The sequence below is a fragment of the Tribolium castaneum genome, chromosome 1 (assembly GCF_031307605.1).
Source record: "Tribolium castaneum strain GA2 chromosome 1, icTriCast1.1, whole genome shotgun sequence".
Lineage (NCBI taxonomy): Eukaryota > Metazoa > Arthropoda > Insecta > Coleoptera > Tenebrionidae > Tribolium > Tribolium castaneum.
The window spans coordinates 31144571-31170723 of record NC_087394.1 but is presented as its reverse complement, the minus strand read 5'-3'; the positions used below and the strand labels follow the sequence as shown (position 1 = coordinate 31170723).

Here is a 26153-nt window from a genome sequence, read left to right as displayed (position 1 = left end):
TCCCCTGATGCATCGATGAATGAAATGATAAAAAATAAAGGTGATAAAGAGAAAGAAAAGAGACGGGGTTAATAAGTTTATTAATAGTAGCACACTATTAATACAGAAAACACACCAACTTGAGCAGTGACTTTAAACAGTAGTCTTGCAGATATTTTTAGTGTCTGAAAGTTCGTACAAAATGCATAATTATAGCCATTCTGATAAAGCAAATTATTTCCGCATTCTATCATCTTTGAAATTCCTCCACAATTTTTTAAAATCATTCTGTTTGTGCTAATAAGCCTCTTACGAATTTCTGTGTATATCCCATTTCAGTTCACTGTATTGTAAATTTTTCGAGTGAAATAAAGCACAAATTGAGAGTTCCTGTATAACAGAAGAATTATGTGTTAAACAAAATCCAAGGGACAAATTTTGAGCCAAGAAAACTCAATTTGTACTCCACTTCACTCCAAAAAGTGCAAATGCATTGTACTGTAAAATGAAAAGGAATGTATAGGTCTTTTTTAAGTGTGAAAATAAAAATCAATCCAGTACCTAATTATTACAAATAAAAACGTGTTTGAAATCTTAATAAGAAATCGTACCACATAACATATACACTGATCGCTTATCATTAAAGAAGCTTTTACATTTTTTACCCTGATTACTTTAGAAAAACAATAATTGCTACAGTGCATTTTGAACCAATGATGTGCTGTTTCCGACTTTACTCTTTTATAAATAAAAAATACACATCTGATTAGTTTTTTTTAATAATTGGGTTTTTACGATTGTTGAGAACGGGAAATAATTCTAAGGAGAATTTCTTCTTCTCGTTGTCGTTACTTTTCGAAAAAATCCATGGAATGCTTCTGAATGTATGATGGTGTATTTCAGATTTCAATTTTTCACTTAGCTTAATGAATTTATAATGAGAATTTAGCTTTATTTGTAAATTTACTTACCTTTTGAAATCGTAAATTCTATCGTAGGTATGCGGACAAATTAAGCTGAAACGAAACATCAAATGAGCATGCAGCATGTTAATAGAGTTTGAGAGCTTTTTTATTTTCAGAATATATAAATAAAGTGAAACGTTTTTTTCTTATTATTATTTTCTAGTTTTCTAGAAGAGGTGAGATTTTCTCATTCCATGTTTTATTGCACACTTTTGAACTAGTCCTCACAGATAAGATAATTGAAGCTTTAAAATTAATTTTCTCATTGCTACAGTTTTACGCCCACGACAGTGGCGCTCTTTTTTGACGAAAAACGAAATTAAATTATTTGCTGGCATTATTTACCTGCTCTTGGTTGAGACTAAACAATATTTTTTCCAGTCACTAGAAAATAATTTAATTTGAATTTAAATAGAAAGCTCGTGTTTGCAATTTATTAAGAGCACTATTCGTGTGATTTGCTAATCTCATTCTTTTACATTAAGTCCTTTGTGTGGACTTGTTGTCGTAGGGCAAAAAAATATATAATCCGATTCGCCGCTATTTTGTACTATTTGGTTTTGCGGATCTCTCATTAATTAACTTATTTATTTTGTTGACAAAGAAATACGCGTGATAAGCGAAGTTTACAATACAAATTTTTCCGGATAAGTGAAACACGCACAGCTCGCATATTAATACCACAGCACAATTTTTCATTACTTAATTAATTTGATCAAACAATACGAGCTTTTAATGTTTTCGAAATAAGGGTAGTTGGAAATTTTTGTGCTGTGAAAATACTTGTTGAGCGCATGCGGCTCTATCAGAGGACGCCTGGCGTCTAGACACCTTCAGACTGCACGATCGCCTGGACGCTCCACACCGTCGTTGCTCTGATAACGACCAATTTCTGATTAGTGGCAAGTGTTTTAGTGTGTTAATACAGACTCCATCCAATTAATCACAAGAAATGCCGCGCTTGCCTTAAGCCGCATCCTCGTCTACCTGGTGAGTTTAATTTTAACGCGGTCATTTGGATTTAATGAGTTAAGAATCAATCACTCTAGATTTTGTCCAGAGTCTTAAAATTAATTGCTTGCTTTCGAGTGTGAGCGGGAACAGGGGAATAAAATTCATGTGTGAGGGCTGGTTCCTTGGCATTAATCGCCTAATTGTTTCTTTGTTTCTTGATTGATATTTAATGATGATTAGGTACAAAAGAAGTATTCTTAGCTGGGTAATATGCACATAATCTTTAATTTTCCCTAATTGGAGGAACTGTAATTTTTCATTCTGTTTTAATAAGTTGGGTGCAAATTTTGTTTCTCTAATCGAGATTGCAATCTGTTAAATTGTTTGCCATTGTTGGTTTTAGCGACACAATTTCGTTGTTGCTGAATACTACAAGAGTACATCAGGGAGCACAGTTGTGTTTAATTAAATAATTTCGATTTAATAACAAAACAAAAAAAAATTTGGCTATAATTAATTCAAACTATTGTGAGCGTCTAAGTTTAGCTGTTGTAAACAAATTTAAAATAAAGAATTTACTAAATTTGTGAGTTTACTATTCATCTTGTCAAGCAACGGTTTTAGATTCATTTCGATTGTTTGAACCACTTTTAGAAAAATGTAACGACTCACTTATTTATGCCAAAGCAATCAAGGTTTAAAGTAGTGTGGAAAAAGTCGTTATATTTAGAATATTATGAAAGTTTGACTTGATTGCTGCTTGGAGCAAATACGATAATCGATCCTTGTGCTTTATTCAGTTCGTTTTTGATAACTGTGACTTTTCATGCCATCATGTGGTTGGCATCTTATATAATAACATTTCTGCCGAAAGCTACCAATTGATCTAGATTGAGTCATTTATTTAAAACGTAAAAATGCCATGACATTATTTTCTTCTCGGGTTTTAACCGACAGTAAGTTGCTGTCTGAGTGGATGATAAATTTACAAAATATTCATAAATTGGTTTACAAATAGTTTTGCACTTTGCGTTCACACGGAACTTGGAAAAGAAAATTATCTTGTTTAAAAAGATAACAATTTTGGCGTACTTATACAGTATGCAGGCAGAGCTTTGAGAATTTTTTACGGTCAAGATTAATTTTGAGGCTTTTAATTACATAATTTTGTTTTTTACAAAGCTCTACTTTATGTCAAAATAACAATTTTTTAATAATTCGTTAATACGAAGTTACTCCTAGTTAAAACTAAAGATAAACTAACAAAACCAAAGAACTATTAATTAAAAAATTACTTAAAAATACCACTTTACTTTTCTAATTTTTCTTTCAGTAAATCTAGGCATAATTTTTTCATCAAGTAAATATCTTGTATATATCGGGAATGTTAAAAAGGACGGACGGCCAGGCAAGTGCTAAATGTAGACCATTTATAGAAGAAATATTTAGAAAAATAATTTGTTTTTAACCAATAGTTAGCGCGCACGAGCTTCTGGAAACGTAAGAAAACTTTTTTTTAAATCTAATTATGCTGTTATTTCTTCCGAAATACGACGATATAGATTAAGTCATAAATGTTATTCTTTATACTTGTGTGCAAAATCAGTTTGCTTTAAGAATTTTTAACTTGGAATACTCTCAATTAAAAAAAAATTAAAAATAGTTACTCATCTCTTTTTTTGGTTTATTATTAAATAAGAATTTGTCTTGTAGTTAGTGTTTACATTTTATTTTTCTGGAGTTTTTTCTTAGATTTTTTTATTTTGCAATTTTGGGTTTCAAAATTTTCAACTGTGCATGCAAGGGCTTAGACTTTTGGAGTCATTCATAAAAGTTTTTATCTCTCAAAGATTTCAAAAAGTTTTTACGTTTTACCAAATTTTATCTTTTTTTGAATTCATTTTAAAATATAGTGATAACGATTTACTTGCAAGCCTGACTAAAATTTCTAGAATTTCATTTGGCGCTTCAGTAATTTCATCTGGGGATTAAATTAAAATAAAGTTCATTGGGAACAGACGAAAGGTTAAAAATTATTTACAAAATCTCTGACTTTTAAACACTTTTAGAGCAATAAATTTTTCAAATAGAACCTGGCTAAATGTGCACTTAAAACAAGATATTATTCCTTGTTCTTACCTGTAAAAAGTATGGAAATATTTAACTAAAATATGACAGTGTTTGTCATTATTTGCAATTGTAGAACAACTTGCAGCGAATATTAAACATAAATAAAATTTAACTGAGGAGTAAAGAACGTAGAATAATATTCAATTACTCGAGCCATAACTGTGATGGCAGGTCTTAAATTACATTTTCATATCTACAAAAGATACTTTAGGTATTTCAAACATTTCTCATGTGATTTTACTTCCCTGATTGTGTTGTGGCACTAGTGGCATGTAATTAATAAAAAAAACAAATTCACTAATTAGGTATGTGTATGAAAAATAAAATTATTTGTGTACATTTAAACAAAAATATTTACTTAAATAACAAATGCAAATGAAACTCAAAGTAGAGGTTTTTATGCACCTCTGCTTTACTTTATACGCTTTTAGAAAAAATTGCAACTGAAAAAGTTAAATGAGTAACTAGGAGCTTATAATTACACGGTTAAAATAATTAAATATTTCCATTTTACAACACAATTTTATTAATAAAACTGGCAGATAATCGAAATAGAATGAAATATATTTACCTGGGAAAGGTGCCGCATGTTCTTGGAAATGATACATTGTTTACCGATGTCCTGATATGTACTTTGTACGTAATAAAATGCTTTATTAATGGTTATTCACTACAATTTTTCGCTTCTAACGTGATGGTGAAAATAGTTGCACTATGGTGTTATCTCTTTGGTGTGGATTATGTTCGTATATTTTTGCGTTTGCGTGCAATGCCAATTAGTCATATTCAGACCGAGCTTCTTAGAGTTATTATTTTAGGCGTTATTGATTTAATTTAGGCGATGAGTGTAATTAACGCCCTAATCACAAGATCCCAAACAAATGCATAATTTTGCACTCCAATCTACCTACATATCCTTGTCATTTGTAAACTAGTTAATCGATAGTTTAATACAACACCTCCGTATTAGCATAACACAAAGCTGCAATTTCTAAATCGGATTGTTGAAATAAATAAGACGATCTACAAGACCTGTGCCCACACAAGCTTATTTTTCGGTAAATGGCCGAATATGAAGAAGTTTCAAAAGTAGCCCAAGGCTTTGTGGGTGAAATAAAAGTTAAGAAAAGAGGGAGACTCTGGAGACGTTTTTTCGCGTTAATTGACGTTTTACAGCCCTTTGTCACGAAAAACTAATCTAACAATTAAGTTGAGTGAAAAGTGGGAGATATTTAAAGCGATAAGATCGCCCATTTGACAAGTGCAAACATGAAAGCTGAACAATGCTCTACAATTGAGAAGAATAATCAATGTAACTACGCCACTCTCTTTGATTCCTCGACGCACGTAAATAATTAATATTCCGTTACACTTGTGTGTCACGACCCTTTCGAGATAAAAATATGCCTTTGCAAGTGGAAAATCGGATTAGAATTACCGTTGATGGCATGTGACAAATGTATTCTTAATTCGCCTTCAGGGGTTAACACCCGGGAAATATTTTCGTGGTGGTGATGATTTAACGATGAAGTCGCTTTAGATAGGGTGTCATATTCGACTCTACTTTCAATTCGGAATGGAACTTGCATCGATTTTGTTTGGGATAAAAGCAGCAAAGGTCTCTCGGTGCGGCTGATACGACAACGATATTTGTTACTAATTCATGTAAAGTTTTCGAGTTTTATTGTTTAGCTTCAGGACATAAGGACAGCACAGTTTAGGAGCCGCTCTAAAAATTTACAATAAAGTTCCGGAACGTATTTCATTTTCTTCTATGAATATTCGTTGGCATGCTTCGCAAAGTCCGATGCAAATCAAATCTTGGAGCAATTGTGGTAATTTATTCGTTTACAAGTTTTTACAGTCATTAGGGACACTCCAGTAACGATGTTAGCAATTCAGCACTTTTAGTGGAACAAATAAAAAGTTGTTTATTGTGTATTTGCAATTTTTCTAATTTCGTGATTGTATTGATTTTTTTAATTTGAACACACAAATCCAAGAGTTTCCAAATTAAGCTCAAAATTAAACACAAAATGAGCCAACTTAAAATTGAATTTACTAGTTTTACAAATTTAAATAAAAAAATCCTAATGAATCTTTATGAATCCTTACATTAAAATCGGACTTTATATAAACTTACCCTCTGGCGTTGTATTTCTGACTATATCCTGGATTAATAAATAACTAATTAAAAAAAAAGTGGAAGCACTAACAACGTTGCACCGTAGTTTTATTATTGTTTGTTTCGGTATTTTATTCATACAGTTTAAGTTTATGTGAAAAGTGGGTAAAGAAAACAGAATTTTCATCAAAAATTTTAAAATGTTTTCTCAGCAAACGATTCCTTTGAAGACACATTTTTAAAATAAATACGTATTTTACATAAAGAAAGGAATATGATGTAAGATGATTTCAGACCTTCCGTGGTTTGTAAAGCTAAATTATTAAAATAAATGTTATTATTTTACTATAATTATTAACTGTAATCATAATAAAGTCTGTGCTGCATTTATAAAATATGTTATTTATTTTCATCATTATTGCTGGATTAGAGACGTTTTTCAGCTTTTTGTGGTTAGTTCTTGCTGTTTACAAGATTTAAACTTTTGAAGTTGAAGGAAAAATTAATTCTTTTAAAAAAATTATAAAACTCAAAAACTAAAAGTTGTAGAGCAAAAGAGTTTGTTCCAGACATTTCTACAGCTCATTTTACGAATTATACTAGTATTTTTGCAACAATAGTCTATTTGGAATATTATTAAAAAAAATATTTATTTTGAAAAATGGTGGATGCGCCAAGTTATTTATTAAAAAATTTATAACATCAAAACTAAAAGTCGTAGAGTAAAACGGTTTGTTCTAGAAAATTCTGCAGTTCATTTTACGTATTGTACCAATCCTTTACAAGATTTAATTTTTTTATAAGGGAATAATAAATTCTTCAACAAAAAAATATAAATCTCAAAAAAAAAAGTTGTAGAGCAAAAGGCTTTGTTCCAGTGATTTCTACAGATAATTCTACAAATTGTACTAGTATTTTTGCAAAATTAGTCTATTTGGAAAATTATTAAAAAATAAATTTTACTTTGAAGAATGGTGGATGCGCCAAATTATTTATTAAAAAATTCATTACTTCAAAACCAAAAGTCGTAGAGTAAAATGGTTTGTTCCAGACAATTCTGCAGTTCATTTCACGTATTATACCAGTCTTTTACGAAATTTAAAATTTTGGAATTTTTTATAGAGGAATAATTAATTCTTCAACAAAAAAAATTATAAAACTCAAAAACTAAAAGTTGTAGAGCAGAAGAGTTTGTTCCAGACATTTCTACAGCTCATTCTACGAATTATACTAGTATTTTTGCAACAATAGTCTGTTTGGAATATTTTTTAAAAAAATATTTATTTTGAAAAATGGTGGATGCGACAAGTTATTTATTAAAAAATTCATAACTTCAAAACTAAAAGATGTAGAGTAAAACAGTTTATTCCAAAAAATTTTGCAGTTTCTTTCACGTATTATATCAATTCTTTAAAAGATTTAAATTTTTTTATAAAGGAATAATAAATTCTTCAACAAAAAAAATATAAATCTCAAAAACTAAAAGTTGTAGAGCAGAAGAGTTTGTTTCAGACATTTCCACAGCTTATTCTACAAATTATACTAATATTTTCGCAAAATTTGCCTATTTAGAAAATTATTTAAAAAATTATTTTACTTTGAAAAATGGTGGATGCGTAAAGTAATTTTTTAAAAATTCTTAGCACAAAAATTAAAAGCTACAGAGCACAACGGTTTGTTTCATTAAATTCTGCGGCCCACTTTACATATGACACCAGCTTTTTTACAACACCACCTTACTTGAAAACATATTTTAAAAATTATTTTAACTTAAAAAATGGTGGATGCGCCGGATTATTTATTAAAAATTTATAACTCAAAAACTGAAGTTTTTTGTACTCGTATTCCAGTTTTTAAGTTTTTTGCTCATAGTGTATTGGCTTTTTATTCAGAATCTAATGTTTCAATTTACTAGTCTTTCTCTTTTCCAGTTCTATAGTTTTTTCAGTTTCTCAATTTTTCAGTCGCTTACTTCTTCAGAATTTTAATCTTAATATTTTTTAGTTTTTTGTGTTTTTATAGTTTCTCAACGTTAAAGTTCCTTTCTCAGTTTTTGAACTTCTAAAAAAAATAATTTTGATTTTGAAAATTTATTTATTTTATAATTTTAATTAATAATTTTTCCAGACCGACAGTAGCGTTGATTAACATTATTTATGTAATTAATCAATGGTAATAGTCTCAAAAAGTGCTTTGCTTAATGGAAGAAACTTGTAAAATCCTTTTATTTTTTGGTAAACTGTAACTTTTGCTATGAGGATAGTTTATCAAAAAAGGCGACAGAAATAAACCCACTGTTTAACTTTTTATTTTCAATTATCCACACATTTAGCAAAAACTCTATTACATTTTTAACCTTAATGTTTCTGTAAAGCTGCATCAGAGAGCAATTTCAGTGATATTAGAGACTGTTAGGTACAACAGATAAATTTAAATTTCTAACGGCAAGGAAAATGAGAATTTATGCAGTTTGCTCGTATGTAGATACTGATCTGCTATCAAGCCATTTCCCGAGAATCCTGTCGAGATAAAGGATAATACAGAGAGCGGCTTAAATGGGGTCACAAATGAAAAAGTTTGTATTGGCCGAGCGAACAATCAAATTGTCGGTCTAAATTTTTCCTCCAGTGATGGATGTCGTTCGTTATTGCATTTCCAGGCGGCACTATCTTTTACTAAAAGTAGTAAAAATTCAAACGTAACGGCAATGACCCTGTAATAGACTTGCGGAATACTTGGCATGGCCACAACGACAGTCCTGCGAAACCATGGCAACCTGTTGAAGGGGAGCTTCCGACTAGGCACACCCATCTCTCATTTGATTGGAACTATAATAAATTCCAACAAATCCTTTGTATTGTCGATGAACCAAAATCAACGACCAAGACCGCCTTGTAATAAATATATAAATATCGGCAGATTACGGGAATCACTCGCTGAGTGTCTACAACGCCGTCGTCCTTAAACAATTTCCTGCGCTCTTCAACAGCGTATAGAGCGAATCCTTTAAGATAAAAATCGTGATTCTCCTTTATAAAATAGATTAAAAAATCACTTCAGCTACTGAACAAACTCAGCAGCGTTCGCGCAGACGGTAAATTACCTCATCTAATTTTCCCTCTGTTTTTTAACAAAGGAAACATAAGGAAGCTGCAAGGAGGTTTTAATTTGCTTTCAGAGGATTAAGCTCTACTACAAGTCGTGAGGAACTTTCGTACACTTTGTATGTGAAAAAACAAGCTTACTAGATAACTAATGATGAAGGAACATGAAAAAATTGGGATGTATTTTCACGAGAATCCTTGAAAGAATTTCTACTCAAATGTTTACTTAAAATACTAATTATTGTTTAAGACTTCGGTACGTTTGTTTGTGGAATAAAACCAGAAATTTAAACCAAAGCAAAAATGTGTTTTAAGGCTATATGAAATTTTAAACATACATCTACCTTACGTAAATGAACAGTGACTAAATTTAACCACAGTTTATGTTTCCTCAGCTTCAAGTGTACGTTCCGTTTCATTAAACAAATATTTCGAACGAAACAATGAACATAAATATTCGAAAATATTTCGTCCTAGTATTTTTATTGATAATTGTGGAATTTTTTTTTGAAAAATATTGATTTTGTTTTGTTAACTGCAAGGTATTTAAATGACGAAGGGCTGCCGTTAATTTTGCGGCTGGTTCAATTTGGTCACGTGATCAGTTAATCTCACGTTTAATTGCATCAATTTAATGTAAACCGGCCCTAAATTTATAAAGTGCGTACGGAGCGTAAAGTTATGTGAATCACTTATTGGTATTTTTTTAATTAATATTTTATTAGTTATAGCTTTGTTACATCTCTCACTGCTATAAAAAAGAAGCTACAAATGATTTTATATGCAAGCTTACCCAGATCAAGGGATTGTCCGTGCGATTGAACGTAAACCCTACAGCTGAAACGATTTTCTTTTACTAAATATAAATTTGTGAGTTGAATTTAATACAAGATAAAACTTTCGTGTAAAAAGGAAAGTTGGCTCTTAAACAAAACTTTTATTTCAACCGATTTTATGTTGTATTGTTATTTAAGCAAACCCTGTTTTATATTCACAAAAACATAAGATTTCATGCAGTGCATTCACTTATTTGTGGACACTGGATTTTATGGGCTTTTAAAGTTTTTCGATTTTTTTAATAGTATTTAGTTTAAAATCATTACATTAAATTTTTATTCATAGTTATTTTGATTTACATCTAAAGATTTTGTGATTCTTGGGCTTCCAGTATTCAGCTTTTTAGTTTTTTAATTTCCCCATAATATTTTATATAATTTATTTCCTCAATTTTTTAGCTTTTTGTGGTTTTACTTATTGTCTTATTATATTAAAATTCTTATTTTTCAGCTTCATAGTTCTTACCGTTTTTTAGTTCTTCGTACTCATGTACTCAGTTTTTCAGGCGCTTAGTTCTTCAGAATTTCAGTCTTAATATTTTGTAGTTTTGTGTTTTTATAGTTTCTCAGCGTTAAAGGTCTTTTCTTTTCCTTTCTTTTTTGAACTTCTAAAAAAAATAATTTACACAGAATTGTCAAAATGGCAGTGTTCGCCAATTATATTGTTAATTTTGATTTTCAAAATTTAAATTGTAATTGTAATTAATAATTTTTCCAGACCGACAGTGAAGATTTTAATTAGCTGTGTGAAAGTCCTACATTTCTAGAACTCTTAGTTCTTATATAATAAATTAAAAACAATGTTTTCGTCAAAAAAAAAACAATAAAGTATTTAAAAAACTAAGCAGAATCGACATTTTATTCGCATTTAAGCCCAAATCTCATTCTGTAAGAAAGACCGGCCCTAAAACTGGTTCACTGATGTCTCATTTGTTCCAGAACTGAGTAAATGACCAATAAAAATATAAAAATCACCTCCTACTAAACAGATAAACATCTGGTGCAAAAAAATTGCAAAATGAACCGTTTGTCAATCAGAGCAGATCTATAGTTTTTTAATTTATAACTTTTTCAGTCACGTATATCTAAAGAATTTTGATCTTACTGTTTTTTTAAATATTTTGTATACCAGTTTCTAACTTTTTTAGCTTTTCAGTCGTTTATTGTGTTGGTTTTTTATTCAGAACATTAATTTATTAGTATTTCTTTTCTTCTGAAGAATCACAAGCCCTTGCAAATGCAAAGCACTCTGAACTTGTAATAAATAGCAGAACAAAATTAGAACAGTAGACCCATCACTCGTTGAAGTAATTAAACTCGTGAATAAAGTGCAATTTTTGTAAAATGTACTTGAGGAGTTGTGGAGAAATTAGTTAATGACAAACTATACAAAAAATTCTGAAATGAAAAATGTTAATTGAATGAAAAAATAATAATAATGCAAAGATGCTTGAAATTATTACTTATGTATTTCCATTCAGTGTGTTCATTTTATGTTTTATTCTTGTTATTTAAACACACCCTGTTTCATATTCACAAAAACATGAGACTTGATACATTGTGTTATGGAAATGAGCCACATGGAGTGAAAATGCATAAGTTGCTGTATAACAAAAGCTTTTATTGGCACCCAGCATGTGACTCCACACTTACAACAATAGAATAATTACGTTGTTTTGTGATCAAGCTTATCAAATTACGCGAAGCTAAAAATGCGACTATTTGTCCTAAAAGCTTCGGGATTTTATCAGACAAATGTATGTTAAAAGCCCGAGAGTTTCTTTGATTCCGCCTTGTGTAGTATAATTGCAATCCATTAGGAAAGTAGTTCAAAGCCGTTGTATGCATCGTAAAAAATTGAATTTCCCCTATCACATAAGGTCATCGGTTTAAACGAGAACCTAAGTGCAAATCTTGCGTGCATCAAGTATCGATGCGTGCTTACGATGCCAAATTACCAGTCAATATGGAGCTGAAATTCACCACGAACATTTCAATAAATTTCTTAGAAAAAATGGGGCAATCTTAATTAACTGTACTCAAAATTGGATAAAGTTGGTAATTAATGAAGCAGGTAGTGATCGCCTAAAGCCCTTGGCGGTTTGATCACGTTATATCACCAGAGTTGGAAATTGAAATTAAAATTGGCGGATGCGTTGCAATTTTAGCTAATTACATTAACGTCCAGCGCGCAAACTTTTGATTAATTAAAAATTACAAGTATTAGGAGCAAAAATTGCGAACCAGTGAGGCGTTTATTTTTGTAAAGTGTGTACAGTTATGCACGAATGCAAATGTAACAACATTTCATCGCTGCGTTAATCTGAATTAACATGATTTATGCCGTAAATAGTTTAATTTGGCGGCACCGCATAAACAAACAAAAACTATAAATAACAATTAAAAGCACGTAATGTTAACACAATCGTGGCTGTTAATCAAGATTTCGTGTTCACGTGAGAGCTTTGTTCGCAGGTCCGTGGACATGGTGTCGAACATGACGGACTCCAAGCTGGGGATGGAGTCGGTGTCGCCGGTGACACTGAGTTCTGACTGGTCCCGACTGGCCCGACTTATATTCCTTGCTTCTCTTGCCGCTGTCGGAAGCGTTGGTAATGTGTTTATGATAAGCGCCGTCATGATTGAAGATTACCTCCGGAAGCGAGGTAAGAGAAGATGTTGCCTCTGACACGAATCGGCTCGGAAAAATCAGTGATTGATGTTTCATAGAGTTCGCTATTCGAGTTCATATTATTTGTCGGAAGATATTTCTCATTATTTTTCATTTTGCGATATCTATTTGATCGACAATAAAAGAAAACGTTTTTATTTTTAGATTTTATGGTAATTCGGAAATCGTTATGAAGGGAAGATGCGAGACAGAAACGTTATTAATGATCGATCTGATTCTTTTGTATGTTACCTTCTTGACAGAATGGGCTCAGTTTTCATTTCAAGAGCTTTGTTGGTTCAGATGCGAGGGTTGAAACCTAGCGCAAAAAACAAATTTATTTAAAATGAACGAATTCAATTAATTCAAATATTTATTGATATATCAATATATTTAAAAAACTTACTGTATTATGTAGTTCAATGACATAAATCAACATTTCATCTGTCTACCAGTTAACGATCATTGTTTGGCATTTATAGCTTTTCTATATTTCACTGCTTTGAAATACTCTATCAGTCAACGAGAAATTTAATTAACAGATCCCCAATTCCTGGGATAGGTATTTCCTATAAAAAAGTTACCTACCTTCTCGTATTTCGTCGCATGTTAACGATTTTCTCTAGTGAACGATTTTACCTCTTCAATTAGTTGTTAACGACATTTATAATGAAAGGTTTTGAAGATTGGTAAATAGGTCAGTATTTTGTCATTTTATTTTTTAAAATTCTTTTAATAAAGAAAACATCTTTTTAAAATAAATTGTGTATTCGTATTTTGATAACGAAATCCATTTGAATTTGGAAATCTCTTTATTTAAAAAGTATAATCAAATCATTTCAGGTCTTCAGGAAAAACGAAAATATAAAAACTCAAAAAATAAGAAAGAACTTCACTAATTCTTCCACATTTTTCTTTTTTTTATTGGGCTCTGAAAACTTAATCTGAAATTTTATTCTTTTTTGGCCATATAGCTTTCAAAGTTTACACTTTTAGTTAAATTCATTCTGTTGATGATACAAAACGTAGAAAAAGCGCCGAACGTGTTCTAGTAATGAAATATTGTTTCTTTAGATATGTATTAAGTACTGACACAGTTTCTGTATCCTGAATTTTTTGTATCTGAAGGAAGCTTAAAATAAAGACAAATTCGTAAAATAATTTTTTGCTCTCTGAAAATTTGCTTACCTTAGAATTTTTTTATTTAGGTAGACTAATTTAGGTATAGATCAGCTCCCAGAGAAGACGTTTTTTGAAAGTGAAAAGTAGCATTTTAATCTTTTTTTCTGCTTTATTAGTCGAGTGACAATTTTTTTCATATAGAAAACATGTATTATGTATCGTAGAATTAAGGCCCAATGAAGGTAAAAATTAATTTTGTTAACATTAGGAATATAAACCTTTTTATTTTGTGTTGTTCTAAAGTATAAATATATTTTTAACTACGAATGTAAAATTTAGCTTCCCTTTTCAATGAAAAAATCGCTCCTTTTGTTTTCAATTTAATTATTTTTAATTATTGTAAGTAGAAAGTTTTGGTGTTATCTTTTATATGACAGCAGTTTGTCAACAAATATTATCTTTCAAAAGTCAAAAAAATTAGTTTAAATGTATATTAACATTCAGTGATTTGTTATTGGAAGAAGAAATTGATACGATTTTCTCTGCTTTTTAGTTTACCCCTTGAAAATCGGGGTGTTTTCCTTAAAAAGTAGCAGTGATAATAAATAAACTCATCACTGATTTTCTAATAAATAAGTCATATTCGTAATTCATAAGATTAAAACTTAATCGCACTAGAATTTATTGACTGGAAAGTTAGATTGTTATTCAAGATAAAAATGATAACTCTTATTAGATCCCACGTCAGAAAACTGCATGATGTCACCACAAAAATTAATATTTATGAATTTAATGAAGTTGTGTAGTTTCCTTCAAGCCGTATCGTGAATGAACTTAAAACTGCTCGACACCTGACCTTTTACCCCATAAAAGTCCACCCAGAGGACTATAAGCTCTACTCACCTCTTCCTTCCTTTGAGCGTTTGAACTTTGACATAATCCATGTTGTCGTTTTGTTGAATTATTCCGTTGTGTTTGATTAAACGTACACACAGGAAAGTCAAACTCAAATACTCAATGGCTAATTGAAGTTAAAGTTAAAATTGCTCAATAACCGGTGATAGGGAATTATTGAATTAGCAACCTTGTTAGCAGATTGTTATAACTTGGAGACTACATGAATACATTTTTTTAATTAGGAGATACTCTCTGTCAAGGATAGTAGTAAGTTCAATTTTTCAACGGATCCTGTCATGAGTTGAAAACGCGTGGGCTTGCAGTAATCAGTTGTACAAGTTCAGGTTAATCCTTTGAGGAACTTCGTATCTTCAAGTTTGCATTCAGGGAGTTTAAGAATCATTCCAACTATTGACGGATACCTACGTTTAGTAAATTAGAACTGGGAGTTTTTGATAAACTTATTGTGTTCCGACACGTGCTTTAATAGGCTCCTTATGGTTTATTGCACTGGGGGGCTGATTTTAGTGAAGATAATAATTATGACGACAAAGTACCATTTGTCAAACTGCTTTTTACAGCTAATATTGGAAAAAATGATACTGTCTTTGGCCGTCAAGAATTTTTATTAACAAATAAAAAAATGTGTTAACCTGCTTTACTAAAAACCACGAGATTTTATGACTCATCACATAAAACAGCTTTATTAGTTCCAATCAGAGTCCGAAATTAGGTTTTACGTTTAATACATAAAATCATAAAATTTCATTACAATTGGGTAATGACTATGAAGTTTATGGATTTGGAAATATGCGCGTAAAACAATTACAACCAGAATTTAATGAAAGAAATTTTTATTTATAGCTTCAGGTAATTGTGATTTATTCAAATGATTTATGGCGCCTTGCGTGTTAAACATTTATTATTATTATGGTAATGTTGTAGCTAATTAGATTAATAATCATCATCAATTAGGTATTATTTAAATTATTGCAATGCTACCGAAATTGCTTAGCTTAGCTCCAAATTTTATGGTTTTTATCACTTAGGGTTCGTAATATCAACAAATTATTAAACGAAGTTCTAAAAAAACCTTTCTTACATAGACTCCAGATTTCCAATTAAAGAACAAGTCGTAAAGACGCATGGAAATTTGCAATTTAATTGATGACGGAGCAATTTAATTGCTTGAAAAATCAATTAAATTGTAAATTTGGACAAGTGTCATTTAAATCAAAGTGAAAATAAAGTTTGAGAAGTTCAAGCGCTTTCAAAAACGCTGAATTTGGCAAGTTTAATTATATATTTTTAACAGAACAGTCTTTAATTAAAATGATTACACCATTTTTTTAACTGCAATTTTTTTTTTCAATTGTGATTTAAGACCTGGTGTAAGAAATGTGGGTTAATGTGGCTCTTCCGAAAACAATGCAAGCATTAATGCGCTTATTGAACAAAAATGAGAGAAGTTTTAGACAAAGTTAGTTGCAATTATGGTCCAACTTTAACACTGTTAAAGTTTTCTATGCTCCAGTGCATTTATGTCATTAAGTAAGTAAATCGATACAGACGATGTTCCCTTGATAAGCTCTCACAATTACCACTTAAATCTCACTCAATTTTCTGCATCTGCTACGAGATTAATACTCTTTTATTTGTGGTGCTTTGGTTTGGAAGTTTAAAAGTCATTCGCTGGAAAGATGGGATCTGGAATTTTTTTTCTCTGACGGCCTTTTTAATGACTACTTTACATACGTTATAATCCGAAAGTAGTTATAAGTGATCATTTTACGTAGGTATATACTAATTACCAGGACCAACTAATGTTCAATAGAGCTTTCCCAATAACTCCGTTTTCTTTGGAAAACCTAGTTTAAAAATATCTTTGCACAGAATTTAAAAACATTCAAGTGTAGACAATAATAAAAAATAAATTTGTGTTTGTAATTATTGTTTTTGTTTTTACATACTAATTGCTCAGAAAAATATTTATTTATTTACTTTATTTCTCTGACAGATATGAGTTGTTAAATGAACTTCCAGTTACATAAAATACGTCTGCAGCTCATATTTTACTCAAATAATTTGATATTTTAACAGTTCCGTGTTTTTATATCTACTAATAATAATTTTCAATATTTGATTAAAAAACTACTATCCTGCTCTAATTTAAATGAAACATCAATTCTGTTATTATTACGCTTTCATTCGGTGAATTATTAATTTGCTGTACACATAATAGCAGAAAATTGTATAAAACCGCAAAGTTCATTGGATCTATGGAATTGTACGTAATTATATATCTCAAATAACCTGACAGATGTGTAACCATTAATATTTACTTTTACCAATGACAATTTCATCAATGTATTTTTGTAATAAGGTTTTTTAAGTCTAGTGTACAAGTATCACGAAACAATTTAAGTTTCTAACATCTATGGCTCAAATTTTTTACCTAAATGATTTGATATCTTACAGTTCCAGTTATTTTATAACTAGTAATAATTTCCGATATTTGATTAAAAAACTGCTATACTCTAATTCAAATAAAACAACAAGTTTGTTATAATTACGCTTACATTGCTGAGTTATTAATTTACAGAACACATAATAGCAGAAAATCGTATAAAACCGCAAAGTTCATTGGTTCTGTGGTATTGTATGTAATAGTATTTCAAATAACCTGACAGATGTTTATTTAAATATAGTTATATTTACTAATCACAATTTTTCATGCTTATCATGCTTATTTTTAAAGCAGTTTTGACCTTAAAACTACGTGTATACTTGAGCGATTTTTGATACTTACCAATAATACTCCAAGTGTTACTTATTGGTAGTCTGATGCACGTCGATATCCATATTATTCTTTCATAAAGCTCAGAAGGTTTATGTTTTGTTTAAATGTGCTTTTGTTTCAAAATTATTTACTCGATCTTCGCAAAACTCGAATGAAATATTTTCGTATTTTATAAAAATCCTTAAATCTCTCTAAATCTTAACAATTTTTTAAGTAATACACGATGGTACGCATATTACATACTCATTGAAGATGATGGCGTTAGCTTATTTATTTTTTCCGTCTCAAAGCTCCACCAGCTTCCGTTCTCATCAAGTAAATACTGTTCGAGTCATTTGAAAAAAAAATCGGAGACGAAAAAAATAATTCACGTAAGTGTTTTGTGTTTTTGCAGGTAACACGTTCGTGGTAAGCGTGGCATTCGCCGACCTGCTGGTGACGGGACTAGTAATCCCTGCATCCGCTGTCGTGATACTGGCAGGCCTTCCGGAGAACCTCCCCGTGTGCAAATTCCAGTGGTTCCTCGCGACGCTGTGTTTCCTGGTAACAGTCCTCTCTCTCACAGCAATCGCCGCCGAAAACTACGTCCGTCTGTGCTACTCCTCCACGACCTACGACCTGTTGAGCCGCAGCAAAATCACCACAATTCTCCTACTTTTGTGGATCGTAAGTTCCGTCACTTCGAGCCTCCAATTCGCCACTGACTTGACCTTCGACTACTGCACCAGGAAGAACCCCGGCCTGATCCCGTACCAGGCGACCATTGGCGTGGTGTTTGTGTTCTTGCCCATAATCTTGACGTTTTTTAGTTACGTGCGGACCGCATATCACATACGCAGGGCCAAAACGCGGCCCAACTTCAAACCCCCCGTCACTTTCAACTGGGACTACTCGCTCATGCACAGCAATCTGTACAGTTTTCTTTTATTTGTGGTCTTCTGGCTTCCGTTTGGCGTGGTTCTTGCGGTCGGAACTGTGAAGGAAGTTCACAACAGTTTGTTTTATAAGCTGGCCTGGCTGGGGATCACCAAATCTTGCATTAACAGCATTTTGTACTGCATTACCAACAGACACTTTCGAGGGGCTTACGTTAACTTGTTTCACTACTGCTGCTGCAAAACCACGGTGACCTTCTCCAGGAGGCAGCGGCCGGAGGGCGTCCGGCCCTCCGGGGACGTCCGGGTCCACATCATTCCAGGTTATAACATGTACTGCAGTCCGCAGAGGAGCCGCGAGGGGCAGAGCAAGAGGTGCTCGTCACGACCCAACGGCAGAGACGTCTACGAATTATGATGAGACGATTATTACACCACCAGCAGAGGGGTGTGGATTTAGATAACAAATTTATCAAGAATTTTTACTGAAAGATTTTTGGTGGTAATCGAATCCTGCGAACTGAGCTTTATTCCTGCTGTACTTAATACGAAATTATTGTGTATGCACAAAACCGGCAAACATTCCGGAACGTCAGTATTTTGTTGACTGTTTGAGCTTATTATTAGAAAAACATTCCTTTAATCAAGTTGATTAATTTTAGTGCTGTACAAACCGAAACTCGAACAGATTTTAAAGCATTTGTAAACATGTTTCAAAGTTTGCTAAATTCAAATAAACCTCTTAATCGATGCATCTTGGATCTTAATTTACTGCACACGCGCAGTTTTTAACGCCTTTTTAAAGCTTTAATGAATCGTTATGGAAATTCCTTCAAAAGACTGACTCGTAATTTAACACAAAACAACTTGCGATGTGTCAGAATTTACACACAACTTTGCTGTTATTACCTTGCCTTATTAAATTAAAAACATCTTTCCACGTTTATTCATTAAAAGTACAAAGTGCAATGTTGTTATTTTATTGCATCTCGACTTATTAAAAGTTTATTTACAAGTTCCATTGTTTAAAGAGAGTCTATTACGTACTTTTATTAAAGTCTGCAAAGTGTAAATAAAGTGAATAATATTTATTTTACGACAAAAACTACTCACAACAATCTTTGACCCGGCGCCTCCACCATTTTTAACGCACATGTAAAGAGTCCGCTGCAACATAAAGACCGTCCATAGCATTATTTGAAACGTTATATTAAAAATATAAACTACAAAACATTGAAAAGTACATTTAGCATTTTACAGTGCCATAAAAATACAAAATTAAAGTAACCTAGCTCCTTGTTAAAATTTTGATTTGTAATTTAAAAATAAATCCTCTAAAGTAGTTATTTGTTGCCAAAACGCTAAATGGGCTTTTCGGTCACCTCCACTGACGCACAAACTTTCTTTAAGACACTGTTGAATTGTTATGATTGCTAGCTTTAAATACCACTTAGGATAGTTTTGTTTAATTGTTGGTCTGGCAAAAGTCCGGCCAGGATAAGAATCGGTCTCGTATTGTTTTATGCAATAATATGAGAAATAAGATCCAAGATTCATCACGTGGACTATATGTTTGATTCGATTTGCACTTGGAAAAAAACATGGCATCCGCTTTTGTGAAAAAATCAAAATATAGTTCAAAATTTTTGCGGACCTAATACCTGAGTGCCTATCGCAATATTATTACTTTACTTTAATTGTAGACAATACTGAAATTTATCAAAATGGTATTTTATTATTGAAATATTACTAAATTTAATCGCACCAACTATAACTGTGTACTCTAGTCGAAATGTTTTATTCATACATATATTTATGGATATAAATGTACCCAATTCCTAATGTAATAACATGCTTGAGGAGACTTCAACTGATCTGTGTAAGTTATTATGGTTTTTTCCACAAGCAGATAAACTCTACCTAATTAAATTAAAAGAAAAATTGTTATGAAACGAGCAAATTTGTCGGAGAAATTGATCAATAATTACGAGCTTTAACATTGCACTCCTCTGACCTACATTTTGACGTATTAGTTCTCTGGCAGATTTGCTTCGTTAGAAATATTTTTGGAAATAAACTCACGAAACAGCAAATGTCCAATAACTCATAAAGATAAACTAACACGCAAAATTGGTCGTAACATGTAATAAATGTTGCCTTCTTCCCAGCTGTGATCTCTCTAACGAAGAATAGACATTAAAATGTAACATAATGTGATAAGGGACCATTGTGCTAAATGGATTGTTGGTGATTACGATTGCATTTTTATTAAAAAACAATTTAAAACTGCTGGATCACATAAACGGAGGTTTTTAGGTATGTCAGCTGCTTTTCAAAAATGCTTTCACGTTAACTCATTTTTATTTAAAATTACACCAAAATTTAAAACAAGAACTTCTGCTTCTTGACCTGGGGGGCAAAGTCGCGGGGGAAGGTCTGCGTTTCCTGACTGACTTTTAGGGGGGCCTGGCTTATCGGGTCCTCTTCATCGAATGTTTTTCGTAAAATATCCTCTATAAAATCGGTACATGCCTTCGATAAAAATTCTTTCGTCATGTATTTGGCTTGCACGAGATTTGTTTGCTTGTCCTGCATTTTTTACGAAAAATTTTGATAACTTTTCACAAGGAATTTTGGCACTTTTAGTGACTTGGAAAAGTCTAGTCACTTGATTTTTTCCGATGAATTTTAGCTTGGAAGTGACAAAGGTTTAGGCGTTGCGATGATTTTTTTCATTTTCTTACAAATTGTGATGGACATCGAATTGGGGATTTGAAGATCTTCCACTTATCGTTTTTTTATTATGGCGCTGGACCACTACTTAGCGTTATTGAAAAGCAGTGAAAATCTTATGATGTATTTAACTAAATGTAATAAATGTCCAGACTTTATAAAATTAAATGTAAAAGTGTAAAATACTCTATTTGTAATATGAATGTGTTCAGTGTGCGTTTTATTTTTGTAAAACTGTTCTTATTTAGCAATTTGTGAGGCAGACTGGGACTTTTCAGGCATGAACCGGGACTAGTTACCAAAACCCATGATCTGTCTTACGAATACTGTAGTGTTTTCTTGATTTATCCCTCTGCTTAAGAGGATAAGCGGTATTCTAAATGGAAATATGTATTCTTATACTATATACATTATAAATGTTGTGATATAAACGAGTAAACACAAAAAAATATTGATGGTCCATATGTAACACAAAGTATTAGTATAACGTTCATACATTTATATTTAGAAGAACTCGACTCAAAATTATCGAACGAATTTACACAAAATTTTTATTCTTCTAAACATAAGTTGTAAACTAAACAGCACAGTAAGTTTCATTAAAAATTCATTTGCAAAAGCTTTCTGTGGGCAATAATGTAACATACTTGCAGTGTAAAATGTATGTAGATTTTATAAGTTGTAATAAAAACATCAACAAAATGTCTCCACTTCTCTCATTCTGACAGCACTGTGACACAATGAAAATGAATTTTGTGAGTCTGCTCTTTCTCTTCTTCCCAATTATCCTTACAATCCCATTTTAGGAAAGCTCCTATCCCACAGCTGTGTTTTGCATAATCGCCACTGAATTCTGCGAAAGATTCTCTTTTTGTGGCCTCCGAAGTACGTAGCAAGTCAATTCACAACCAACCAAACGACCTGTTTTAGCCATTCTGTCGATTTATCTCAGGAATGAGCTGCTTTTTTCCGAAAATTGTTCCACGGTCATCTACCACGTCTTCATTATGGTGTGTTATATCGTGCCCTTGGCTGGGGCGGTCTGTGCCGACAGCATTTTGGGGAGATATAGGTACAGAAATGTCGTGACAACTTCCACATTTATTAACTCGTTATGTTGCTGTGCTTTCATAAAATATTTTTTCAGTAATTTATTCAAGTACGATTAAATAATTAATTTATTCGTACAGCCATTCCTTTTTAACGGACTTACAATCACAGCCATATTCGTAAAATTTGTAATTCGTACAGAAAAAAGATATACAAAGTTATGACGGACGGGACACGAAAATGTTTCACATTTTTATTTTTATAAAATTCTGTTAATTTAAGAGGCACTAGTTCCAGCAACTATTTTTGAAGTAAAAGGTGGTTCATGTTAAAACGTTTGAATCCACGAAATAGAACAATAAGGGAATGTGTAACGATTTCTGATCAATTTACACAAGATGGACGGGACTAAAAAATCTTGTGTGTAAAAATAGCTCTAAAAATTTATTCAGACAGATTTTAATTATTAAATACTTTAACATTATTAAAATTAAACAGTGCAAATTAAAAATGCTTGGCTTAGTTTAATAACATAAGAAATAGGAACAACATTTTATGTTTGTGATAACGGACGGGACAGTAGAAGTTATAAAGATAAAAAAAAATATTGCTAATCAATTTACTCACCGATTTGCATTTTCTAAACTACCAGAAACTAGAAAAATACTCTTCAAAAAATATTCAACAGTTGTAGTGCGTTAGTATTTTATGTTATCAATGTTATCATCTATAAGAGAATGTTTCCAAAATTTACTTTGGAATACAATGAATTACTTCAATTCCTCTCCTAAACACTCTTTTGCCGCAAAATACATTAAATAAAAATTGAATCATTTATTTTTATTTATTTTGAAAAAATCCCGTAAGATCAAAATGTCCTACCTCTTTTGTAAAAAAAATTTAAAGTCGTACTTGCAAAAGCGGCAGAATTATTTAAATAATTACAAACGAAAACGTCAAGTTGCGATTTCAAGTATCATTTTCTTTCGAAAAACTTATTAATAAATAAGCATTTTCCTTCTTATATGTCTTACCATCGAGGACACTGATCCAAGGCTTGAAAACTTTTAAGAAAAAACGGAAAATTAAACATAGCTATTGATAATTCCATTTACAATAAATTAAGACTACTAATTTTCTATCCCTTTGAGAAATAATGCATTATTGATAATTTTAAATTATGATCGGTATCTAACTTATCAGATTAAAGTCATTCATTAAGATAACTGCCATTCATCATTAAATAAATTCTCAGGTGGCACATTATTAAGGAAGGAAAATATGAAATATGTAATGAGTTGCATAAAGAGGATGTTTTAGACACGCGACATGAATAGTGTCAACACGTAAAGTGTCGGAAAACTTACAATATTTCACAAAATTACCGAACGAAATAAAATTTTCGAGTCATTATTTTGCATTTTTCAGCACGATTCTATATTTTTCGGTGGTATATTTAATTGGGAACATCCTGATGTGCATGGGGGCTGTGCCCCTCTTAGATATCTCTTCCATGTAAAAACGTTTTATCATTAATGCGATCCTTTTAAGATTGCAATTATTTTAGCACTTTATCAGCCGTTGGTTTGTTTCTCATATCAGTAGGAACCGGAGGTATTAAACCTTGTGTGGCCGCTTTTGGAGGCGACCAGTTCCGCCTACCCGACCAGAAGGACCTTCTCCAACACTTTTTCTCACTGTTTTATTTCACCATCAATTTAGGGGGATTTGTGGGAATGATTCTAACTCCCATTTTGAGGAAATGGGTGTCTTGCTTTGGCGACGACACTTGTTACGCTTTAGGTTTTGGTTTCCCGGCAGCTTTGATGGTGTTATCACTGCGTGAGTTAACACTAGCGTTACCACACACCTAAAGTAATTATTACAGTGCTTTTTATTTTGGGTAAACCTTGGTACAGACTAAAAACGCCGAAAGAAAATATAATGCTCCAGTTTTTCAACTGCACAATGGTGAGAATTCCATTGGGTAGAAAAATTATTTAAAAATGACATTGACTTAGTACGCTTTAGCCAAACGTTGCAAATCGGGGAACAAAAACCCCACAAAACATTGGCTACACGCAGCTCGAGACAAATACAGTGCAAAGTTAATCCGCGACATGAAAATCGTCTTCGCCGTTTTGTTTTTATACGTCCCTCTGCCGATCTTCTGGTCGTTGTTCGACCAACAGGGATCTCGCTGGACCTTTCAAGTAAACTCGCTACACGTTGCAAAGACTTAAAAATGAACGAATTAGTTCACTCTAGGCGTCTCACATGGACGGTAACGTTCTAGGCATTCAAATAGTCCCAGACCAAATGCAAGTGGTGAACCCAGCAATGGTCCTAATCCTAATCCCGATTTTCGATAAAGTGGTAAATCCCTGGTTTGCGAAATTGCACGTTATGGAAAACGCCCTACACAGAATGGCAATTGGGGGGCTTTTTGCAAGCGCAGCTTTTTTGTCAGCCGGGGTTCTGGAGCTAGTCCTGGAAACTACTTACCCCAAACAACCTGAAGAAAAACACGCTTCGATTAACATCATCAACACGTTGCCGTGCGGTGTCAAAGTGGATAATCCGTTCAATGGGGTTCAAAGGATTGAGTCAAGTGGAGTGCACAAGTTTGAGAACATCCTGTGCGATAATTTCACCAAGTATACGCTGCTGGTGGAGGCGTCGGAAACTTGCGGCACTATTTATCTAGGGCGGCATAGGCACAATTTGGAAGTGGCGGCCTTAGAAATGCAAGTGAGTTGCTTCCAACTTGTAGTAAATTCTCGAATGAGATTTTTGCAAGACGGACACGGTTCTGATTGGGATAAACGTGGAGAATAAGGTGCAGTCGTTCATCACTGATCCGGTTGATTACCAGAAGTCGCTCAGTGGCAAGCCACGAATAAGGTTTTCCTGATTTTTTGTTCGACTTGATACAGTTGTGATTTCAGAGTTGCGTACATCAAAAGTTCCATACTTTTACATGACATAACGGTTTCGTTGCGAAACCAGGCTGGTCTGAAGGATGTTTACTTTGTCCACAGCTCCAATTCTTCGTTTTTGGCTGATTCGGCTTACATGGAGTTGCCCCAAGGAGTGTACGATTGCGTTGTTGCGTCCAAAGAAATTCCCATACTTCATGCGGAAAGTTTTGGCTTAGATTTGGGAGGGGTTTACTCTCTTGTAATAAGAGAACGAAATATGAAGATTGAGGTGAACTTTGGTACATTTGACACGTTTAAACACCTCCTTTTAGTTTTTTAAATTGTACATAATGTCGGCACCAAACACCATCAATATTTTGTGGTTGCTACCACAGTATTTCCTCATTTCGGTGGCAGAAATTTTGTTTGGAGTTTCGGGTTTGGAATTTTCGTTTACTCAAGTATTTCTTATGTTTCTTGGTCAAAGTTTAAAGTAATTTTTCAGGCCCCGAAAAGCATGAAGACTGTTACTATAGCCGGGTGGTATTTATCGGTGGCTGTAGGAAATTTCTTAGTGATACTAATTACGCAAGCAAATTTGTTTAAAAGTCAGGTAAAGATTGACAAAAATTAATTATAAAAAAATAATTGGTTTTATTACAGGCACAAGAATTTTTCCTCTTTGCTGTAGTTATGGTAGCCGATATGATGATATTTATTGAAATGGCATCGCACTACCGATTTGTGCAGTTGGAGGCAGACAGTTCTGTGAATTTTGGAAACCAAGAACAGTTACCTCTTATTTCAAATGCGCCATAGTCTAGAAGGTTAAAAATATTGTTACAAAACTGCAATAAAATGTTACTCTTTGTTTGGTTATTGATTGATTACCAAAAACTTATCTAAAAACATTGTGATTAAAGTATGCTTCCGTGTGTTTTATTTTCGTGGGATGATGCAATTTTTCATAATGTGACAACTTCCTCTGAGA

The 26153-nt window shown here is 32.3% G+C and overlaps 2 protein-coding genes and 1 long non-coding RNA gene across 3 annotated transcripts; 2 read left to right on the top strand and 1 right to left on the bottom strand.

Annotated features, from left to right (window-relative positions):
* Positions 1-57: 57 nt before the first annotated feature.
* Positions 58-4740, bottom strand: LOC135265828 (uncharacterized). Its single transcript, XR_010333654.1, has 3 exons — positions 4600-4740; positions 951-995; positions 58-901 (listed from the first exon to the last, which is right to left on the bottom strand). It is a non-coding gene; the product is annotated as an uncharacterized LOC135265828 (long non-coding RNA).
* On the top strand, positions 1765-21109 carry LOC103312303 (melatonin receptor type 1B-A). Its single transcript, XM_008192624.3, has 3 exons — positions 1765-1934; positions 12569-12759; positions 17978-21109. The coding sequence occupies exons 2-3, from the start codon at positions 12579-12581 to the stop codon at positions 18874-18876; spliced, it is 1080 nt and encodes a 359-aa protein (XP_008190846.1). The 5' UTR covers positions 1765-1934; positions 12569-12578; the 3' UTR covers positions 18877-21109.
* A 154-nt stretch (positions 21110-21263) lies between these two features.
* LOC661143 (peptide transporter family 1) lies at positions 21264-26032 on the top strand. Its single transcript, XM_015978050.2, has 13 exons — positions 21264-21946; positions 21998-22076; positions 22122-22263; positions 23670-23756; positions 23809-24083; positions 24130-24212; positions 24263-24454; positions 24510-24992; positions 25042-25145; positions 25190-25451; positions 25495-25623; positions 25668-25775; positions 25826-26032. The coding sequence occupies exons 1-13, from the start codon at positions 21932-21934 to the stop codon at positions 25979-25981; spliced, it is 2115 nt and encodes a 704-aa protein (XP_015833536.1). The 5' UTR covers positions 21264-21931; the 3' UTR covers positions 25982-26032.
* The last annotated feature ends 121 nt before the right edge of the window (positions 26033-26153 follow it).